The sequence below is a fragment of the Rissa tridactyla genome, chromosome 8 (assembly GCF_028500815.1).
Source record: "Rissa tridactyla isolate bRisTri1 chromosome 8, bRisTri1.patW.cur.20221130, whole genome shotgun sequence".
Taxonomy (NCBI): domain Eukaryota; kingdom Metazoa; phylum Chordata; class Aves; order Charadriiformes; family Laridae; genus Rissa; species Rissa tridactyla.
In genome coordinates, this window is record NC_071473.1 from 16,792,370 (window position 1) to 16,816,499 (window position 24,130).

General features: G+C 39.2%; 1 protein-coding gene across 7 annotated transcripts in view; it reads right to left on the reverse strand.

Moving 5' to 3' along the window:
- CREBBP (CREB binding protein) overlaps nt 1-24,130 on the reverse strand; it is a 96,662-nt gene that overhangs the window by 6,172 nt on the left and 66,360 nt on the right. For 5 of the 7 annotated variants that reach the window (XM_054213264.1, XM_054213262.1, XM_054213260.1 and 2 more), the window contains 12 exons: nt 19,974-20,092; nt 19,598-19,837; nt 19,034-19,122; nt 13,505-13,615; nt 12,689-12,745; nt 11,373-11,450; nt 10,813-10,880; nt 6,803-6,953; nt 5,811-5,957; nt 5,261-5,374; nt 4,636-4,801; nt 3,017-3,184 (listed from right to left, as the gene is read on the reverse strand). In XM_054213264.1, coding sequence (XP_054069239.1) covers nt 3,017-3,184; nt 4,636-4,801; nt 5,261-5,374; nt 5,811-5,957; nt 6,803-6,953; nt 10,813-10,880; nt 11,373-11,450; nt 12,689-12,745; nt 13,505-13,615; nt 19,034-19,122; nt 19,598-19,837; nt 19,974-20,092 — 1,508 coding nt within the window. The remainder of the gene's footprint in view (nt 1-3,016; nt 3,185-4,635; nt 4,802-5,260; nt 5,375-5,810; nt 5,958-6,802; nt 6,954-10,812; nt 10,881-11,372; nt 11,451-12,688; nt 12,746-13,504; nt 13,616-19,033; nt 19,123-19,597; nt 19,838-19,973; nt 20,093-24,130) is intronic. The other 2 variants (XM_054213263.1, XM_054213261.1) reach the window with 1 other exon arrangement.

Consider the following 24,130-nt stretch of genomic DNA (forward strand, 5'->3'; position numbering starts at 1 on the left):
CGAGGCCTGCAAATCAGCCCTCCTGTGTTAAATATATCCTATCTTCCAGGAAAAATCAAAAGCCAAACTGGCAGGCAAACAAACTCAAATGCTGTTTAAAAATAGATTTTTAAAGTATGCATATACATTAAATAATTTCTATCTTACACTTATTTTTTTTTCCTTCTCACTCTACTTCAGCTTCCACTGCTTGCTTTACAAGAACTTATAGATATTTGATGATAAAATGAGTTACAAATAAAAGGGACTTTAAAAAAGTTCCAGAAGTGCAGTATACTTGCTTGAGCTCCCGTTTAATTTTTTCTTTGTTTTTATTGAACAAATTTAGGGCTAGTACACAGATAAGAACATGCAGGATTTGAAACTAACAGAATACATTATTCTCCATCCTGAACACTTACTGCTGCAACTCCAAAAAAACCCCCCAAAATAATCCCCCAAACTTTCACTTGAGTCCAAGTTACAACAACACAGACCACCGTGACTGTATCCTGAATACTAGATGTAACTAAAGAGAGTAAAAAATAGCAAATGATGCTATTTAGATGACCTGGGAAAACAGAAATAACTTTTAGACTTCACGTGTCCTTGAAAAAGAAAAACCCAAGCCCTCAGCAGGGAGCTCGCCGCTCAGTAAAAATCCCCTAACTGCTAGAATGTTGGTTATCATAATATTAAAAATAAGCTACTGAAACACTCCGATATATGTATATATACAGACACGCGAGAAAGTTTCATGAATGCTGTGTACAAGTGAACACAGGGTTTATCCGCAAGCATATTTATTCAAAGAAAAGAAAAATATTCCAACAGAATAAAGCAATTCTATATATATAAATTGTTGCCATCGTTCTATTCCATTAATCAGGCTTAGCTAGAAATTCCCTGTCCGATCTTTTTTTTTCTGTAACTAATTTTATTTACTTTTTGACGAAACCTGTTTGGAAATTAAAATTGTACTATTTTATGGGAAACCAGACAGAACTCTAAGTGATTTGAAGATATTCAGAAATGAGCTATTGCATACTCCCATCTTGACTTCTTTTCCCCCAAATTTTCTACTGCTCTGATGGAATTAGGGCATGTCCTCCTTTGCCTATACGTTCCAGCGCACCAATTTAGAGTTTAAAATTTAAAGAAACAGGTTTAAAATTTAAAGAATAGGTCTAAGTTTTCTTTCTACTCCACTTTCAACAAGTTTATATTTGGTCAATTGTACAAAGCTGTTCCAAGATGTTTTAAGAAGCTGCAAGGTTGTTTTTGTACTACTTCATTTTGATGACATTTATCATATTCAGCCAGGTTTGCCGGAGGTGCCGATGGCACTCAGTGAGCCTTGCCCCTTCAGAACCTTTTTCAAGAACTTCTGGATACTTACTACCTCTTTAGATTCTTTTTAACTGATACTCGCAGCACGTATTGACTTTTAAGAAGCTCTCTCTCCACATATACAAATTTTAGGACTAAGAATTTAAAAAAAGGTAGACACAGTCACTATCATCTCAATGACAAAGTGCAAAGATTCATCAAGTGCTTCTGCCCATGGAGATCCCCATCATTGCTGGGCATAGTTTCCTCCATAAAGTGACCCAAGTTCAGGGGATGGCACTGGAGAAGTTCTCATGCTTTTCATTTCACTCCTTTTTCTGAGTCAAGTGGCAAAGAACACACTATTACAGTTTTTGTTGCATTCTTGGGTGACACCTTCAGCCATCTGGATGCAGATTTTGTTCCCCTGCTAACCCACGCAACATCAATGGCATTAAGTGGGAACACAGGGATGTTAACGGCCAAGGCTGCATCCTCTCACTTTAGGCAGACACCATGTAGGAGTTTCACGGTTAGTTGTTCTGGGCTTTTTAAAACACCTTTTTTTCCCCCTCTTGGACGTAGAGGTTTTCACTGGTGTTTTCACTGGCTGTGATTTATTCAAAGCGATACCGTTAGCAAAAGAGGACTGCAACTTACATTCCAAGCCTTGCCTTTCGCTTACTTTTATACTGCTATGTTTGTTGAAATATTTCAATATTAAAAGTTACATTCAGAAGGAACAAGGTGAAAACTATTAACTTTACGGTTCCATAAAAAGACCACAGCAACAAACTGTATTAGCTCTGAAGGAGCAGCTAAGGTTTAATAGAAGGAATTTTCTGACATAATGAAATTGATGGATGAAGGTCTTTCACTCCACATCAATCACATGTAATACATACTGTATGCAAATTGTCATGGCATCGGAATGCAGCCTGTCCCCAGTTAAGAGCTTTTGGTTCCACCTCAATCTGCCAGACTTCAGATTTTCCTACTCTATTTATTTTCAAAACACCTTGCTGCAAATCCCAAGTAAAAGGGACAGTATAAAAGCGTTAAGGCCATTTGGATACAGACGCAATCAAGACAGAAATAAAAATGAATAATGAAATTCTGGCCAGGACCCTGCGAAAGTTTTGTTTTGCTTTTTACTAAAGAAAGAGAGAATGCTGGTGAAGGAACACTACCTTCAGGACCAACTTTTCACACCAACGCAAAGCTTGCAATAAATACTTTTAAATTTTTAACCCCCTACTGTTGCAAACGACAAGTACCTTTGCTTAACTAACAGCAAAATTTAATTCAGCTTTGAAAAATACAGCATCTTTCAAAATGCAAATACCGAAGGTGATTTGCAAAGGTGTGAAGCAGAAGCTGAGCCAAAAGACTGCAAGCAAGTGTAGCAGCCGTGATGCAATCCAAAAGTAGCTTAACAGATTTCTCTGAGAAGAGAGATGCTGAGCTGACATAACTGACTTCTGATTCTGTTAAAAAAAAAAAAAAACAACCACCACCAAACCAAGTCATCAGTACATTTCTTATCCAAGAAGAAAACCAGAAATGCAGCTAAAGGGAACCCTGATTTAACATCTGATGTGAATGACCTTCTTATCTACTTTACTGGATGCGAACTCTCTAATTTATTGAAGTGTTAACCGTCAGCTTTGTGAGCCAGAAGCAAATATAGCATATAAAGTTAACTCACCTCTGTTGTTTCACTAGCTGCAGTGCTTTCTTCCTTTTTCCTTTCCTCTTCCTCCTGCTCTAACTCCTTAATGCTTTCTTCCAGCACATTGGGCCAGAAATCACCTTCAAAGTAAGGCAGCTCCTTGGCACTTGTCAGCCTGTCCTCAGTTGCTTGTTTGAAGATGTCCTGTTAAGCGTATCGCACAATACCAGGAATAAATAAATGAAGACCACTTTGGATAGAGAGGACCAGAGACATGATCCAGGGCTACACTGAACAGTTGTGCCTCACTGACAGCCCACGCCCCACTCCTGGCAGGCCTCTTTTTCTGGGTGCAGCTCAAAAACCAGCCTGGCAATATTGATAACAGCCCACTCCCTGTTTCATCTTAGAAAGACACCTGCTGAAACTCTCCCGAACCTCCATGACGCCATCGGTTCATGCTCCTGACATGGTGGGAGAGACTAAGGTACCCCTGGAAAACATAACAACCCCCTCTCTGGTAATTACACAAATTAAAAATGAAGCCTACACCGCTTAGCTTTTCCTACACTGCTCCTGGACAAGCGCAGGAACTGTTCTAGTGACAGCAAGTGCGTCCCATCCACCCCTTTCTCTTACAAATTTGGAAGCACGTAAGCACTTCAGTGCCCGTGCCTGGACTGTGCACCGTATGTGCAATAATCCTGATAACTCCAGGAAGAATCGCTGAAGGCAGCAGCCAGCTATTACATGCAGGAATATTAAATAAAGCCTGGCCGTGGAAGGGGAACTGTGCGCAGCCCGTGTCCTTCCCTGACCGCTGGCTGAAGCTCTGTGGACCACCCAGCCAGAAAGAGTGGGGATCAGTGAGAGGAACAGCTATTCTGAAAGGAACAGGTATTTCACACATTGTTCTGGAGGTTGTTTTTCTAAGTGCATTGTGTTTAACAAGCACATAACAAGACTAGCCAACTTTCTTCTTCGGATTCATTTCAAGACCACCTTATTAGGAGAGAGGCAGATTTTCTAGCTCTTTGCCATGCTGGATCAGATGACAAGGCTTGCTATACGCTATTCTGTTCCACACATTTAGTAACTGTCATTTGCAATCAAAACATCAATTTTTTTCCAGCACTGTCACTACCATTAAGAAATCCTTATAAATTTTAGCTTGTAAGGAGTGGCAAATACTACCTTTGCTGTCTTTAACTTATTTCCTTGGGTACATGTGTGATATTCCCCAATTATGAAAATCATCCTTTTTCTCTTCAAGTGAAGAAGCTGTTCTAATAAACAGGGCTTTTTGATTTCGCGCTAGTGAGGTCCAGTATTCCACCTGATCCTCCAGCATCACCAGAAGCAAACGACTTCTCTAAACCTTAACAAGCACCATACTTCCTTGCCTCGAAGACTGCACTGCAAGACAAGTACGCGAAGGCAGGCTCTTGCGTGCTTCTCTTAATGCAGAAACCAAACCTAAGGAATTTCCAGTCTGAAAGGCAGAACTTCCAGAAAATATAAGAAAATGAAGACACTAGCTCAGAAAAAAACCCCTTGTACAACACTACCACAGTTTCAGGCGTTATGAAACAGTATTAGCTACCTTCAAATGAAAAGCCCGTACAAATTAATTCAGGAAGTAAACAGCAGCAAACCTTGTAGTCATGAATGATTCTCTCCGCAAATGCCTTGTCCAGCATCTTCTTATACCATTCTTGCAAACGTTTGGGTTTGGGTATTTTCTGATCAGGCGGGTGGCAATGAAAAATATAGTCATCTCCTTCGCTTGGGGGACAGGCCCAGATGTGTCCTGTCACATACCTGCGTTTCACACACAAGAAAAAAAAACCAAACAACTCTTAACCATTTTGACTACCATCTTAAAATTACCTCAGCCAAACCAAGATATAAATTCAGACCTCTAGCTTTTTTTTTTTTTTCCCTCCTTCTTTTCTTTGTAACAAAGATGCCGAGGCAATAACCTCTATTTATACAAGAGATGAGAAAAGGTCTGGGATGTAATAATGAAGCTCAAACATCAAGTGAACCTCTGATAAAAAGAATGATGTGCAGTCAGTTTAAGAATCCTAACACAGAAAAAACACCCTAGTGATAAAATCCAAATTTCTCTCTCCACTGCGGAAGAGGAGGAGATTCCACGTATCTCGGAGAGGGCAGAAGGAAAGAGAGACTATCCCAAGTGAAAAGCTACTTGGCATCCCGGATAAAAAAGAAATGCTAAGAAAAAAAGTTTTCTTTCTTTACAAAGATCTCACTTACCCAAGTTTCTTCACGTATTCCAAGTATCCAATGAGGATTTCATGATAAACTGCAGTTCGGAGACAACGGGGGCGGAAGAAATGAATACTATCTAAATACGATATGTACACACGCCTATAGTAAGGAGAGAAGAACGACAGAAAATCATGTATGGCTGAACCACTGTTTTGTCTACTGAGAACTGAGTTTTATATTAGATACACCTAGAACCATACTGAACACAGGAAAATTAACGATGACGTTATTTTAATGCATATTTAAGCATCTTAAAACGTTATAAACAGTTCTCAAAAAGCCAACGATGGGTAGTATTTTTGTTTGGACAGCAAGAATACACATTGAGAGGCAAAATTAAATACATAAATATAACAAATTGTAAGATTTTTGTTGTGATATTTGTTCTCCACCCCGAAGTCATCTGCAGTCATACAGCAGGACTGATCTGTGCCACAGAATTGAAATGTATCTCCTGTATTTGAGAGTAATTGTCCAGTGAACGTAGCAGGATGTTCTCTGTGCAGGCAGCACCGATAGAGAAATGAAAAAGTACCTCGTATTTGGAGGGGGGCAATCCGAGCCATACTCCTGTACGTGCATGCCAAAGAAGCACACATCCACTCCGTCTATCTCCTCAAACGCAAACAGAGCTTTGGTACGGTAAGGGAAAGACTCTGACATCTCCCCAGAATCCACAAATCTGAAGGAAAGGGTGGTAGGAAGGAACAGGAAGGGAAAAAAAACCAAACCAACAGAAAGTCAATTATTAAACAAGTGTCCTACCAGAATGAGGAAGTTCTTTTCAACCTTACTTTTAACTCACTAGAAATATTTATGCCAAAGTTAAACAGGGTCAGGTCAGAGCTGTATTAAAACAGGGAGTCCTGTCAGCGCGTGGTCTGTTAGTATAAACCGCTGGGAAAGAGACAGCTGCCGTATGTCACCATACGACCGAAGAGGCCAGCACTGAGAACAGGAGCATCCTCAGCAACCACAGGCCTGTAACTATACTGCAGATGAGAAAACCTGATGCATTACGATGAAGTGATGTCACGGAAACACTGTCTTTACGAATTAAAGCCAAAATACTTCAGACAATACACCTTTTAAGCTTTTCACTTATGATGAAGCAAATTGAAAATAACTTCTGAAAGCTAAAGTATTTATAAAAACACCGCAAAATGAAGGAACAGTAAGGAACAGAATCTCAGGAACTGTTTCAAACTGGACTATGAATTCCGTAATGCTAACCAAAACGCGGGCAGACTCTCTCTCAAGATTTAGTAATACAAAGTTATTACGACCCAAACCAGGATGTCCCCGCTACCCCTCCAAAACCAGTCAAAATACAACTGTATTTTGAATTTCCTCCCATTCATGTACTGCAAACTGGTCTTCTTCCTTTCATAACTTTACTCATGCCTAAGTTTCAAAAACGTGCAAAGGGATTAAGTTGCAAATTGGCACAGTTTTACAAGACTTATGCAGGGAGACTTCAAAATAAAAGATTCCAAGATTGCCTTTATTGTAATTAATAGAACGAACCTGGATTTCATTCCTGGTTTAACTTCTACTGTCTTATCTGAACTTGCTACCACTCTCACAAAGACCTCTCCAGCTTCAGGATGATTCTGTCGCCGCAAAAACTTGTTTACTCTGTCTTCCAAATGGTTTCCTAAACGCGTAGTCTGTAGCCCTAGAAATGAAGAAGGAGAACACAACAATGGAAACGTTAATACTGGAGAAATCACTGTTAAGTTCAGGGCATTACATGCTTGTATGCTCTTTCAGCTTGCTTCTCTCTACAGAAATACACTGTTTTCCCTTTTGTTTTACCTCCATATGAAAATTTGATGCTTTTATTTATGCAGCCAAAATTAAAAAAGCAAACCCATCCACGTTTTTAGCCAAGCCTTAAGTGTTTGTACCCTAACAGGGAAGCTAAAACCGCTATAGTGGGAAAATTACTTCGTAAGTGAACTAACAAAGGCGGCTTTACATAGCATTTTTAAATTTGCAGGCTTATTTTATGAACACTGCAAATGTTTTCTCCTAACAAAACCACTATCTGGCTGTTTGACAAAGATTACATCACTTTATAGATCTGGCTCAATGCCACACCTTTTCAAGCAAAGCAAAGCAAATCAACAGAAATGAAAAGGCTTTTGACTTCAATGGCGATTTCATTGCTTTTTCTTTTCTTTTCAAGAGAGCTTTTAGATTGAACAGTTACAGTAATCTGCACATAAAGCTTAAATAGTTCTTGCACAGCGATAGAGGTCTTTAAAAGTTCAAGTCCACACATTGTCCAGATCCCCCCTCTCGGTCTTTACATCTACGATTAGCTTTTGTGGGGGATAGCTGTTTTTGTAGTATTACAGGATGTGACCCTTTTCAAATCAATCCACAACTTACAGAAATTAAGACGAAGATTTTAGTTTCAAGTAAGAAAACAGAAGTAGCACACTGTTTTGACTGGAAGATTTATGACTATTTATCATCCTGTCGTACTTATTTTACCAACTAGTATTTCGACTTCATTTTTATGGTCAATCTGCTCTTTTCCAAAGCGACGGTGCAATCTACAGACGTTCCCGTTACTAAAGTGCATTTACATTTCAGCTCTCCATCGCTTCAATTTTCAGTTGTTATTTGGCTACCGACACAAGGCTGTTGGTTCTTCTTCACGACTACCGAGCTTGCATACAGGACGCTGTAGTGAAATAGCTATGCTAAAAATTATTTTAGGCTCATATACTGGGGAAAAAAGCCATATATACTCACTTTTATACACTTAAGATCTCACTTTTATATACTTAAAATTTTATTTTACAATCACTTTACAGAAATTGCCAAACGCAGCAATCTTGTTTTACATCTTCTAGTCTGCCCCTCCTTGTCCAGTGAGATTCTATGGTTACAACCAGCACAACACAGTCTAAATATCATTCACCTGAGAGACAATAATTAAATTTAAAGGCAGGTTAAAGTAAAAATACACTATGCCTTTTACCAATTCCAATACACTGGCCTTTCCCAGTGTTTCCCAGCCCAATACAATATATTGGGCTTTCCATATATAATAGAAGAGGGTTGATTTTCAAGGAAATTCAAAGAATTTTAAAGAAAATTCATAAATACTTTCTGAAGGAATTATTTCGTTGTGTTGATTTCTCCGAAGATAAACAGAAAAAAAAAGAAACAGCTCAATTTCAGCTAATGAGTTGGTACATTTTTAGAAAGCCATTTTAGTTAACTCTACTGTCTCGTGTTTTCATTTTATCATCTTTCCAATGCTAAGCAACCAAAGGATGTCTGCTTCCTTCCTTATGCTGCAATGCATTAAGACTTGAAAAACAAACAAACAAAAAGACCAGATTAAGATGACAAAAGAAATAGGCAGCAGTAAGATTACACGCCCTGTAAGGAAAGGATCTAAAAGCTGCGTATTTTGATATATTAGAATGTGCAAATTCTTTTAGAAAGCAACCGGATTTTGATTCTTGGACACCTCTAACGTATGTACTTCCAATAAAAGCTCAGGTTTTAAAGAAAACCGCAGTGCAAATTGCTGAAAAGGCCTCTAAATTGGTAAGGAGTTGAGTACAGAAGTTTTATTGCAGTAGCAATGGCCAGACATTTGTTACTGGATGAGTAACTGGACAGGTAGGAAGAAAGTCAGACTTCTGGCTTACTGTGACTTTTTGTCAGGAAACTACTTTGGGTGATTTATTTGTCAGGATGTCTTTTGTCTTTGAACATCTCTGCATTAGCTACTGGTTAAGTAATATTTGGAGATTTTCTCTGTAAGAAAAATACTTCAAAAGCTAGGAATTTCACAGCATAATCCAGCTGTACACTGGTTTATAGGTTATATTTGGCAAGCTATCAGTCAGCTTTACGCAACTTACTTGTGATGTGGTTAAGATAACCAATTTTCCTTAATATACATTAGGAATATGAATGTTACCGTAACAGCTGAGCAATAGCTTGCAGCTGAGGGATGTGCTATCTTGATTATCAGTAGTTCTGCCAGCATGCTTGAAAGTGCGTAGAAATACCGATGGCAATTCAGTAAGTAAAGGGTTTTATGGGGAGGACAGCCAAAACCAGGGGAAGCAGAATGAAAAGGAGACCAACGGAAAGAAAAAAAGCAGCATTACTTCCCTGTCCAGATCCCCAAAGAACAGAATGGTTACCTTGAATTAAATGTTGGTTACTCAAACTTTAAGCAACGTCACAGAACCGCAGACATCCAAGAAATCACACACTTATTTAAGACAATTTACATCAATGTATGCTGTAAAGTCAGCATATAATAGAAGAGACGGCTATTTAAAATGGTTAGCTAAAACTACATTTTTATTTCACCATTTTATTAATGTTCTCTTACAATCTTAATCTGTCTTTAATGAGACTAACTGTAATCTTTTCAACAATACTATCTTGCATGCGTCAGATTACTCCGGAGACCGTTTTGATTGCTGTAACCTAGGATGTCTCACACAGCATTATCATCTCCAAATTATCCCCCTTCAAATCTCTCATTATGCAATCAACCACACACGAAGTTATCAAGAAGTTACATTTAATGCAAAACCACTCCTTTATTAGAATTTGGAAAGTTCAGGCTCACAAAGTCACAGTATGTGAGGGTAATGCCCAGACCTTCCAAGGAGCAAGAAGAACAGGGGAGGAATGAAGTGTACCTGCAAGTTCCAGTTTTTCAAGTGTCTGAATCACTCTCTTGGCTTCAACACGCACTTTACTTTTCTACTCTACGCCACTGACACCCCATTTCCAATACTAACCCTTACTGCCCCCCCCCAAACGTGTACGAGTAAAAGTTACCAAATTACGTTCTCTGACATTAAATGCACGCAAAGAATGCCTGTGTAAGGATTACTAAGGAGATGGAGACAACTTGACCTGGCATCTTTTGTCTCTCTCTTTAGTGCACTTTTCAACAAGATTATGACAATAGTTACTTCCAAGAAAATCTAGACACGTAGTATAAATGTTACTTATTCCAGCGGACAGTTGTTACAACACAGTCCGCGCTAGAAGCAAGGCAAACTCTTCAACTACATTAGTACTTGGCACTACCACAGTACACCTGAAATGCAGCACAACTTGTTATTACATGTTATTTGAAGGGCACAGAGGTGACAGTAATTTACTACAGTTTCAATGCTACATGGAAACACATCTAAATATAGCCAGTAAAAGTGCAGGCAGCCTTATGTTTCTCCTTTTCTCTTCTCCAGCCCCCCTGCCTTTTTTTTTTAAATTATTTTTAAAAATCCTACAAAAACAAGGACATAGATGCCAAACCTCAAGCAGCATTAAGACTGACCACAAACACATAAAAAGCAGGTCGTTAAAACGTTGATTAAAATTCTGACAGCTACTAAAGCCTTGGGCTACACTACTCCCCATTTTGCAAATGTTCCCGTCCTGTCTACCATGACAACAGAAAGTCTCAATCAAAAAGCTATTAGGGGCGGCAGGGGAAAGATGAAAGTTGAAGATAAAAATAGAAATATCAAACTCACTTTTAGCACTGAATTTGTTTTCTTTACGCGTTCTACCAGTTTTCTTCAGACAATTATCACAGACAAACCTATTAAGAAAAAAAAAATGCCAAAAACTTAGTATAAATCCATTGTGGGCTAGCTTAAACCCAATGTCTGAATCCATAATTTAAATGTCAGAGTATGATATATTTTTCTCTGGATTTGAACAGTTTCCCTCTCTCCATTTTTGAGGGACTTAAAGCCTTTATGAGCTGGTTGAATTGTGCCAAGCAGTTACACCTGCATTTGTGTTCTGCAGTGTACACATTTACCTCCAACCAGCTCCCATTGTTTAATAGTTAGAAAGAAACCACAAATCTGTATACACACACGAGCTGGTTTCACGCACATTTTCATCTGAACATACTGAAATGAGACCCCAAACACAAAAAATGTATTTTATTTAGAAAAAAATTGTCCTTTTGTAATCAGTTCTTAAAAGGCAGTGACTGCATGTTAAAGAGCAAAGGCAGAAAGTCTTAATTACAACTACATTGGTCCTATTATACAAGGGGTAAAAAACTAAACAAACATCTTACCCTGAAGGCCAAATAATATCATAATGTAATACACAAATCTGGTGCATCTTCCGACCACACTCTTTGCAGTCAACAAACCTGGGAAGAAAAAACAGCAGCCAATCAGCTTTGTTGTTAGGCAAGTAATTTTCCAGAATTCAGCAAGAAAGGACTTTCCAACCCTCTGCTAAGAACTGAATCAATTTATGTGCCAGTTTCAAAAAAATACTCATTAGGATAGCTTCAGATATACATCTATTTCATGTGCACATAAAAAAAAAAATATATATATAAAAAAATCGTAAAAAGCACTAGTTTAAAAATGTGAAATGGGCTGTCACACACCACTTTTTCTGGATCCTTTCTATCCCTTTCTAAGCAGAGTTCTGAGTTTTCCCAGCTTCATGGAATTCTGCTCAACAATACCCCCACAGATTTAATTTTCAATGGTTGCCCCAACCGCAAGCTGACTAAATGGTTGCTCAACTTACTGTAAATGTAAAAACTAGTCATTCGTGAATCACTGTGCCCAGAAAACATGCATTAGCTTGTCTTCACCTGCCTGGGTCTGCTACAGTGTTTGTTTTTTTGGTGGGGTTTCTTTTGGTCAAAATAGTATGTCAAAATTCTTTTGTTGGATCAAGACCGCAGTGTTGGTTTTAAAGCCAAGTGTGTTGGGGTCTATCTCAGCAGTCTACCTTTAAAGGGCTGGGGGAGGAGCTCTATTGAGTATTTGCAAAGAGGAGAAAAGGAATCGAAATGTATCGCGTATCAAACTGCCAGAGAATAAAGTAGTAGTAAGATAAAACCTCCTTTCAGCCAGTTAAGGACACTAGGAAACGTAGCACAGTGCTACTAAAGAATGTTTAACTTGGCTTTTACGGAACTTCCCGAGGGTAAGAAACGCAAGGGAGGAGGATGGCTTCAGTGGGGTAAGCACTCAAGGGAAGAGAAAACAAAAAAAGAGTTTTAGAAGTCTAGCTAAAGCAGAAGAGGAAATGCAGAACTCGCCCACAGATACTCAGGGCTTGGTGTAAAGGCTTTATGACAGAGGGCCATTTTCAGCCTCGCAGACCACACCTTAGGAATTACCCAAATGAACAGAACTAGAAACTGCCATTAAAATGGGCTCACATTTTCCTCTTGGATTACCAATGCTAGACATCAAGTTTGTATGCTGTGCTGTGAACTCTAGAGAAAGATTCTGCCACCCGTTTGGGCAGAGATGGGGGGAAAAGGAAGATTACTTTATTCACTGCCTGATTTCTGAAGTGCTGGCTAACGGACACGTGAAAGTGAGGAGATTATCTTAAAAAAACCAACAGCCTGGTACTTACGGCTCTGGATCTAGTGTATCGTTTTTCTTCTTTTCAAACTGATCCTTGGAGATGGTTCTAGAGACAAAGAGTTAACATGAAAACTCAGTAGTACCTTTATATCAGAGGCCAAGACAATATCATGCTTTTCTGAATTGCAGCAAATGAGCAAACCTCCAGTCTGAAGAAAGCATATCATTATTTATTTTCTATTCAGAGAAAGCAATTCCATTCATTTTATTTTAAACTAGAGAAAATATTTTCACTTTCTGTGTAAATTAAAAGCAAAATAAGAGGCACCCAAGTACACACATAAATTTCAAATCATAAAGAAGAAGGGAAGCTATCGTCAGTAAAGCAGCCACCTTCCAAAACAGCTTGTATTTTTCATAAATCTCAGGGCATCTTATTTTCTGGCCAGGTTAAAGCCAAGTTCATTAACAAAAACTGTGCTTCAAAAGGTGAGACATCAGGATTAGCCAAAGTCTTTCATTTGAAAAGATAATGAATTAGTGACATTTATTGACACAGCTTCCATCCCTCCACTTCCAACCACGCTATCTAGTGTCTGCCACCCCCCCGCACCCCGTCTACCGGCAGTGCTTGAGTAGCGCAACTGGACACAAGTGACACCGTTAGGCAGATTAGTAGAGCCAACACGTAACGACCCAACAGTAACGTTAATCATCCGTTACTGTAAAAATCTCCTATTAGTAAGAAAGTAGGCATTTCTCCATGAAGACAACCATAGGCCACAGGGTTTTACTATCAAATCAGGGCTACGCATCATCCCCCCTATTTAAAAAGGTGTCATGCAGAAGAAAGGAAACGACTTACGTTTGAGGCTGGGAAGGGTCATCACCCAGGGTGACATTCTCCCCCTGGATTTCAGTGAAACACTTCTCACAGAAGTGATACCTGTCAGCAAGAAGGCCATATTTGGGTGAACTGGTCCAGCACAACATACAGCCACCCAAGCACGGAGCCACCAACCAGAGCAGGGCAGATCACCACGACGAAAGGGGGGGCGTTGTTGGTTGATTGATGGGTCAGTGTGGACAATGAGGAGGAACAGAGGGGAGGGCAGGATTAGAGAACAGGGGAGGGAACAAACAGCACAGACGTAAGAGGTAAGACGCAAACACCAAGACAACACAGAGCAGAAAGCCAAGGCAAAGCACAGATTAGCATTCGGTCTCATTTTACACATTACTAACAAGTCGTCGGGTGTCAAATTCAAAATTTGGGGAGGATTAATGAAGTAGCTACCAAGCGCTACGTTTGTATCGACTTCAAATTTAAGAATTTGGATTTGATTTGCACCACTTAAGAAAAAAAAAAAAAAAGCTCTTTGATTCCAGGCTTGCGGCTGATCGAGTTTCCTTTGGGTAAAGAAACAGCCTGTCAAAAAGCTTTAAGAACACATTTATTACAGATTTAAGTAATTGGAAAATATGCTGAAAGCATTTACTGATTGTCAGTAAAAACTGTAAAACCAGAAACACTTCGTATTAAAAAAAAAAAAATCTATAAAAATATTAAATTCAAAAGTTATTTGACTATAAGATTAAATGTGACCAATTGCTCAGCTAGTATTATTTAATATAAATGAAACCAAATCCATACTCTAGACAAACATTTAACAGAAATGCAATTATGGGTCAGAGTTTCCAGCCATTTGTCTATATAAGTACAATATATGTATATATGTGAACAACATTAAATATTGTACATACATACAATATATTTATCAGGTACATTAAAGACGTGGAATTGAGCTTTACAAATTGAATATGATGCTAGGTACAATTTTTGGTCACTAGACCAAGAGCCAATCCAAGTTATACTCAGCAAAACCACGAGTGCAGTTTAACAAACCAAGCTGAGTAAATTGGAATACAACTCTACAAAAATACAATCTGCATTTGAAAATAAATAAATAAATAAAATCAAAGTTACACAGATTTTTGGGTGGGTTTTTTTTTTTGGGGTGGGTTTTTTTGTTTGTTTGTTTCAGATGAACTGGAACCAAAGTTGTCAGGGTCATTAAAAAAATAATAATAATAAAAAAAAAAAGGAGGCTAAATGTTTGGAAAGGATATGAATTCACACATGAACAAAGGTAACAAAGAGAGGCCACAGCTGTAAAATGCAGGAAGGCCACAAAGGATCATCAAAATAAAGGAGCTGTATGGAGGATCAAGAGTGAGAGAGTATAAGCAGCAATGGCAGCACAGTAAAACGCAGTTTTAGTATTCAAACACTAGAACCGTAAGAATGGTAAGTATAAAAGGCATCAAACAAGACTCAATGTCACAATGAACCAACAACTGAAGGGATGGAGATTAATAAATATGGCAGCTTGCCCCTTCAAACACATATTCGTACACTTAAACTACTGTAATCCAGGCGACACGTCTCCAATGCCGTGCTTTCCTGGAGACAACAAAAGCCACTTATAGGCACTTATTGAAACGTATGGATCAGAATTTCCTCCTGCGACACACACACTGGCCACCACGTCACAGCTACACGTTTCCTACACGGTTGTGAAAGCAAGCGAGCGGGAGTGGGTCCTTCAGCAGCGCCCGATGGATCAGGAAAAGATGTTGTGCAGAGCAATCTGCGTCCTGCCCAGGCTGCAGCCAGGTCTGCGTTACTACAGCATAATTTATAAGAGCAGCCTGAAAACTTCAGCAAACTCTGCCAGCTGGCTCGGGCTTCAAGAGCTACTCTGCTAGCCAAGAACCACTTAAATGCAGCAGCGCACTGAATACTCTCTACCGTGGGACTGACACAAAGAGGAAAAAGGTGTATTTTATTCTAGTTAATATAGCCCATAGTGACATACCCCCCTAATCATCTTAGCAGCAGGGCAGCGGGAACTTTGATAGCAACCACGTGAGCTAAAATGCCATGCTCCCTGCCCAGAGGGCTGCTTGCCAGCCTACTGCAGGTTAAACCGCAAGTGATTTGACTTCTCCTGGGTCAGCTCAACTAGGATTAAACACATCACCCTCCCAAGGAAAAACAAGGCTTTTGGAGCTGATAACGCAACAGAATAAGGCCAGGAGAAAAAAAAAATTCCATTAATTTGTAATCTTTGGGAGTGACAAATTATTACGGTTATTACAGAGCAATATTACAATAGAATTTCAGGAGCGGATACTGACACCGCACCATCTCATTTACACTGACTACACTTGCCCCTTGCCCCTACTCCATAACTGATACACTATTGTCTAATTTTTTTTTTTAAAACCAAAACATCCAAACATAACAGATTTAGAATTTTATATACTTTTACACATTGTCCGTGTCTTTTTTTTTTTTTGTTTTTCCCTATAATGTGCTGCTTTGATTTTCTTCAACAAAAACCCCACTAATTATTTTCCTTACGGACAAGGTTGCTCATTTTAAGAGTCAGGTTGGGAAGGACTGAAACACAGGAAGACCCAAACACAGGAGTGTGTAGCCAGAAAAATCCATGGTCAAGGCTCCTATTAATACTTTGCTACATTTAAACAAACCCCCAAATGGTTAATTCTGATCCATTTTCAGAACAATTTATGGGCTTTCAAACCACTTGTGAAACGGAGAAACGAAGCTGCCTTTGACGGTAGATTTAAGTCACACGGCAGAAATCTAACGCGCTCCATGTGCAGAGATATTTCCCCCTCTGTCTGCGCTGCAGGAAGCTCAGTCTCGCAGGGATGAGCCCTTCGGCTCAGCAGTGTGTGAAGCACGTGCTCAAGCGATCCGTGGATCCAAAGGGGAGCACGGGATTTCACAGGCTGCAGAACCGCAGCCTAATGCTAGCAAGAGTCAAGCCTCAATCCATGATATTAAAATGAGGAAATAAAAACTGAAATACAGTGAAAATGGATCGCTTAAAGATCATGAATATTTGTCCATAAAATAACCAAGGTGAAACAATAGCTATAACTTATTGTGAATATGGACCCTTAGAAATGGAGACTTGCTTGCAATTCATTGACTTGTGCATGTCACTACAAATATTCAACAAAACCCATAGAAAGCATACAATAGTCTAGTTGTAACAGTCATAGAAAATCCAAAGAATGTACTTATTGCAACACATCAAAAATGAAACGCTTTTCAAATGCAGACTGTTCAGGTGACTGATTCCCATTTATCAAAGACTAAAACATTATGGTTCAATACCAAAGTCCAGAAAATGCTCTCTCTCTGCCTTAACAGGTGCATTTCCAGCTGTAATTAAGTGCATTCAAAGGAAGTTCTAAATCAGTAACTGGGTGCTAGTACTGATATGGAATACCAATCAGTTTTCTCAACTGGATATTCACACATAAAGTATATTTTCTGAACAGTTACTTTAACGTAAACTTCTGCATTATTATGCAGTTCTGTACCAGATAATTAACTTTTAATCACTGAACAGTAGTGCCAGAGTTTATTTATTCAGTGATGCCTAAATATTCTTAGTTGTAATGTAGTTATGGGATACGCTGGACTTCAAGCACACCCAATTTTGTCTGTTTCGTAAATGGAAAATGACAACATTTGACCAATTAAAGATCTGCTGGAACCACAGAATTTGTTTTTCACTAATTTCCTACTTGGTTAAGAAAAATCTAAGATTTGAAGATCACTGTCACAGGGAACAGTGTGTCGACTGTTTTAGGGCGATACAGCTGATGAACAAGAGCTTTCTATGATCTGAGAGTCCAAAAACATCGCCCCCGGCCGCCAACTCAAAACCACCCCAAACCCCAACCCTTTCTCAAGGCGTCTGGATGAACAGAAACCTACACCCACTTCTGTTCTGCTGCTGGCCTACTGACACCGAGACAAATCGCCTCCCTTTTATTACTACCCTTTTAGACTAAACTCAATGTAAACGGACTATCACATTTCTCACAGGTAGGAAATTGAAATATCGCAGCTCTGAGCCCAGAGGAACCCACTGCCCCACCATCCCTGTACTTTTCACTAGCAACCACCACTGCCTTCCACCCAGTAATCCAAATGGTTTAATACTAACTTAAATAGGAAACATATAACAAAGAAAAACTACCCCTTCCTCAATTATTTTTGAAGTTACTATTTTTTTCAAATACAGCATTAGCCAGATGCATAATATGAAAAGTATGTGAAATCCTACCATGCAGAGTTGGTATTTAAGGGCTATTTTTTCCCCACTTCCAGTACTGAAGTACTCTCTCCTTAAATGCATTTTAATTGCTTTATTTGTCTTCAGACTGACTTTTTTTTCCAGAGTTCACAGCGGCTGTATAAAACTTTTTATGAGAGCTTGTGAATTTACATTCCTTTGCGTCAATACTCCCTGCCTCACAAAGGCCACCTAAGACCCAACGTACAATGGAAGATGACGCATTTTCATCTCCCACACCGTGCTGCTTCACCCAGGTGGTACACGACAGTCTTGCACCACCTTCCAGCGTGTTAGGGCGATCCCTACGTCAAAGAGAGACTAAACGCAGGCACCGATTGTCGGAATTAGTCCTGTAACTTCAGGTAGAAAACAGTCCGCTGCGCGCTTCAAAGCTGGCAAGACTTACAGACTGCCAAGCCTCTGGAAAGCAATTAATAACTTTGTTTAAAGAGGGAAAAGGAAGTTTGTCTCTTAGCCTGTTTACGTTTTTTAATTATTTTTTTTTGGGGCGGGGCGGGGAGGGGAAGTGGAATCTAAGAAACCAAAACCAAAGCCCAGTTTGCTTTGTTTGTAAAGAACCATTGATTTAAGCATTAAATGGAAAATTAATATCATAACAATTGTTTAATCATTCAGACACCAAATCCTAGTATTAAATAAAAAAAAAAATAATAGGAACTATTGTTTTCATAGCTCCTCATGGAGTCTGGCTAATTTTCAATGCTAATTCAAAGCTAATTTAAATAGAATTAAGTCCTAACTAGGAAGAGAGAAAGCAATCTTGCAATCAATCATTGTATCCCTTACTTTGCAAATTCTGACGCTAATATGAAAACCAACCTGCTTACTTTTTACAATTCTCCCAGAACACGATTCCTCAGTGCCTTTTTGCAGTTCTGCCCTTCTCCCCCCAGCAAGCCCTGCTACTCATTCTATGGAAAACACGGACAACTTCACTTCCACCGAAGCGGTGCGTGGTGCAGCCTGGCTAATAGCAAGCACTGAAGTATAGTGTGTGTCAAGCTGCAGTACAGGGAACTAAAGGGTCACCTGCAAAATGACAGCACGCAAAGATGCAGAAGTAACTTTTTCCTGACTTAGCTGACAAAGGAAAGAAAAAGTTGATAATCCTCCTCCTTATGTGCAGAGAACTCAAAAGGATCTCACTTCCTCAACAAGGAGAAAAAACCCCAAAGTCGAGGACTTACCTATTCTGGTAACTGTAGTAGGCTGCGTCGCGAGGAATAGTACACAGCTGCTTGCCGTAGCAGCACAAGGTCTGTGGAGAGAACTCATACTGCAAAACAACAGTGAGAAAAGAAGTTTTAAAATGTAATCTTACATTGATCAAGCATCTACTGGGCAAACCTGACACTTATGGATATCGTAATACATTGTTACGTTTATCACACTTTTCCAAGCTATTGTAAATATATTAGCACAGCTCTCTTAATTTAATGTAAGCTAAATAGCTGACCCTCTAACCACCTACTTTACTGCAGCGGACACGGGAAACACGCAAAGCATTTTAATATTGCTTATGACCAAAAAAGGTGTTCTCTGAGGGAGAAAAATACAATAATAATATAATAGCAGCAAGAAGGATGCTATCTACCTTTTTAAGCTCTTAGCATGCTTATAATAAAGCCAAACTTTCACCAACCATTACATTCAATATTTCAATTTCTAAAAAAAAGAGTTTACAAAGCCGTGTTTTATCTGATTCAAGCTAAGCTCTTTGGAAGAATCCAACTCTATTCCCGAACACATACCTTGCGCCCACAACAGTAGCCCAGTGATTGCATAACAGGATCAATTTCTTGTTCAAACACCTCCGCCAGTTTAGTGCAAAACTTATAGACCCTGGAAGTCTTGCGATTGTAAAGCCAGGCATTGTTAAACATTAGCCAAACATCGTCCACGTATTGCCAGGGTTCTTGATACTGCCCAGTATCCAATTTGCGTTTAATGGTTGAAAGATCCATAGGATTCTTCACAATGTCGAAGTAGTCCTTCAAACACACACACAAAACCCTTTATTTTTAAGATGTCAACTGTTCACGTTATGTTGCAACAGAAAAGATTAAATGTTTATATGAGCAAAGACAAAACGTAAAAACATTCTGTATTTTTAAAATGCCGACTCACCGGAATCCCTAAAAGCTGGGGATCCACAGGCTGTCTAAAAGGTAGGGACTCTGGGTCCTGCCGGTACAAAGCTTCAAGGGTAGGCATGAGAGCCTGGCGCAGCTCCTCGGGCTTGAAAACTGTTAACAAAAGTCAGAAAGGTTACAAAACGTCCTTCCAGGTTTCCTAACCCCTTGACTCCCCTAAAAAAGGAAAAAAAAAAAAAAAAGGTAACATAGAAATTGTAAGAGGCATTTCCTGATCTGCACAGCTGATCAGAGGCAAGACTTACAATCCAGAGGCTACTGCTCAAATCCCAGTAGGTGATATTCCCAGAATAAGGAGATAGGAACAGCTGTAGCCCATAATGATTTATGTTCTGGAGTGTAAAAAAAAACCAACCCCCAAACTTACCCAGGACCAAATTAATTCAGTTGCTTCAACATGGGTGAACCCTAGCTCTTCAGAGAGGAGACTAAGCATATTTTCCTCTCCCTCCCTTCTAACCTCGTTTGCTGTTTCCAAGCCAAGACTCTTCTAGCAAAACCCACCGTAGTGGACAGGGCCGAAGAGCCAGCTCTACAGAGAGTAACCAGATGTCTTGATAGCTGGCAGAAGAATTTTCTGGCCATAATATACAAACAGTCCTCGTCGGATGGACTGTTAATTGATTTTGAAAGTGTTAATACTTCCAGATTTATATGCATCGTTACAATCACTTGGCAACAGTGGCATGGCAACAGCCATGTTTCTTTCAATAGTGCATGACAAGGACAAGAAAGGCAATACATTTTCTGAAAAATAATGATAACTTGGAGAGCTCTTTGAACATCTCAGCAGTGTAATTACATTTATTTTCTTAGGAACAGAGTCTTTAAATAGGGAAGAATGCCTATTTTTGAGGAAAAAAGACAACTAAGGAAAGCGGGAAGGCATCTAATATTTATTTACCTGGCCGAAACGAGAGCAATACCAGTAAGAGGGAGCAATTAGGAGTTCTGTTGAAAGCACTTAAATCAACAGAGCTACACTGACCCCTTTGAGGCCGATCATTACTTTCGTCACTTGAATGGTATTTTGGTAAAATACAAATTGCTTTGTGGGACTTCTAGTTAAAAAAATCTATGATTTTTTAAAAAATTCTTTGTTCCTTTTTCATTTGGGTGATAGTTCTGAGAGGAAGTCTTTTCATTTCAACTACACTCACTGTAATTACATGCAAAAATAATGCAAGACAAGAAATTAAGGTGACACTACTCAAAAAAATTCTGAAGTTCTCATTTTTTTTTTTTTAGCCAATTGTAGATGCTGCACTCCTGGAAATTGTTAGTCAAGATGAAAACTGTAAGACCGTTTGAGTGCTCTGCCTCTAACTGGAGAGAGGATTGCTGCTCACATACGCAAGAGGCAAGATACCACCCAAGTCACCGAAATCACGGCAAAGGACTGAGGAAGCTGCCAGAAGGGGTTCTGCAAGGGCTTGCCTTACAGAGCCAGCAAGATGTCATGCTGCTACTACTGAACTCAGACTCGCCAGAGTAAAAATGAGATGAGCCAAGGAGGCCTACGCTTGTTGTTACAACAATGAATGCAAGTCGATGATCACTGCAGCTGTTGCCACAATCTCGGTCCCGATAAAATGGCAATTTTCTTCTGTATTTATTGTACCATATATGCAGGGACTTTCCTACGAAAGGAACCCTACCATATACTCTCAAAGTTTTATAAACTACTAAATTATATTATGGAATTCTCAAAAACAGAAGGCAATTTTAAATTCCATTCATGAGAAAAAGTATTCTCTATTGCTTCCAGAATCATCTTGCTCTGACTCAGGTAATTCATAAACCTTCTACTCTGAATTATTTCATTTAATGAAATTTAAAGGTCAAAAAGCACTTTTTAATAATCTATTCTGGCCACCTGCTTGACATTGCTTTTAGAATATTCCCTGTAGCGACACCTCTAACAACATACCACTAACTAGTGGTATATAAGCCTAGTTATATTTGCTGATAAAAGTTCACAACCTACTTCCATTTTGAAGTTTGAAAAAAACAAAACTAAAAATCCAGTTGTTATTTCAATTTATGACTTCACCTAAAAACGTAAAGAAAAGTTGCCTTCATCTTTAGCAGTAAAAAAGCTGCTCTGCCTCTAAGGAATACGACGAATAACAGCACATTTGATCACAGGATATCCCTATACGCAGATTTTACAAGAAAGTTTCTATTCTTTCCTCTTCCCCTTTTCCACAATTAAATGCTCTCGGTTCTCCCCCGGTAGCTAGAAAGTCTCTGTAAGGAGCTGGCATCCAGTTATCCCATTTTGTCTTGGATGCGTGGGTGGTAAAAAGAAAATGGGATCTTTGCCTGAATCATGATGACGTATTATCTGCCAGAGAAAAGTATAATGCTACCTTTTTTACCTTTTTAAATTTTTCTTTCTTTCAGAGGAAATCCTGCTTAGGATTACTAAGGAGAAAATTTGTAAATGAAGACGAGGACAAATTCAAACAATAAGGACAATACACGTGAATACACCCCCCCCCCCCCCCCCAAACCCAAGCCCTTGAAGGTTTTGCATTATCATCTCTTATAAAGAAGAGAAGAAACCAGCAAAACTCATCTTGAAGGTCAAACTAAGGCAGCCATCTACAACGAGAAGAAGTGACGGGAGCTATGCAGATTAATATTATAGTGTTTCTTTTGAGAAGACTGCAAGGGAAGAGGCAAGGAACCAACCCTCTTCTTTTTTTCCCTACCTTAGATTTACAGAAAAAAAGCAAAACAAGCCCAAAGCCTGAATGTGGAAGGGTTTGGTTGCCCCCATTTATGAAGGCAAAACCTTGATGAGGAAGAAAACCTTGCCGAAGGGGTGTCTGCAATTCTCCAAAACAGCTAAACTACAAAAATTCAGGCGTAAGTGAACTGACCAGACCAGTATGCTATGACCTTGGTGCATTCTCTAGCCTATGCAGTATTTATTTCCCATCGCTCACATCAGGTTACCGACTAGTTTTATGAGGTGACCACAGCCGGGCCAACGGTGTTCAGTACACCTGGATGGGTGGTACACACAGATGAGATTCCACCTCCACAACATAAGCCACATGGACCCAAAAAACCACTCCTCTAGGGTCCAGATTAATCTTTTCAAATAACTTCCTAAGTTATCTTATAGCATACACACCCCAAGACACTTCCAGCTGCGAGCCTGATCCGCGACATCCCAGGTTACTGTGGGATGCACCTCAGGAATCCAGCCACGTGGGAAGGAAGAAGAGTTTCCAATACTTTTGTAAACCATGGAAAAACTCCAGATCAGTCTCATAAGTAGTTTTAAAATATCATATAAAGCTTCAGCACACTTCACAGTATTTGCTCTCGAATATCTCTTGGTTTATTTAGCATTTTAAGACAAACGCTCTATTAAAGTTGGATAAACTACTTCGTGAGAAAACGTCACCATTTAAAATTGTGCATATTGTTGTACCTGCCCATGCTGCACATGTATTATACTACAGGATTACTTAGTGACAACATTACTATGATAAAATTGTGTTACTAAACACAATACAATACTACCTATTTCCAGTACAAAGTATTGGAAATAGGTAGTAACCCAGACTGAATCAGCAGAACAATAGTGCAGCTCTTCCATGGATTAATTCTGCAAGAACCTTCCTCTTTTAACCACTCGCCTTGATTTACTTGTGAGCACGCTCCTCCTAACAAGCAGCAACGATTCTTTGCACTGGGAATATAACTGGTTTATAAATGCTAATAAGCTTTTCACTCCCTATGTTACGTTTTGTTCGGAATAGGCTCTGCCAGTGAGTTCTGCAGCGCACTATCATTTGGCTGGCCCACTGTGCTACAAACTGAAAATATAATCTACAGGAAAATGCGTTTCATAGCATTTTGTTATAAAAAGATTATGTTTAGTAATTAAATGGAACCTAAGGCATACACAAGAGATCAAGATCCAAACTGCACGAACTTTAAAACTTTATGATTTCCTGATCACATTCTGGAAAGCATGCAGCCATAATGTTCTCCTAATGTACTCATATGCAGTTTCCTTTGCAAGGGAAGGAGAAAAAAAAGTAATGAAATGGATCATCGCTTGCCTTTTTTTGATATTTGCAGCACGCTGAAAGCTTACCTTTGGTCAAA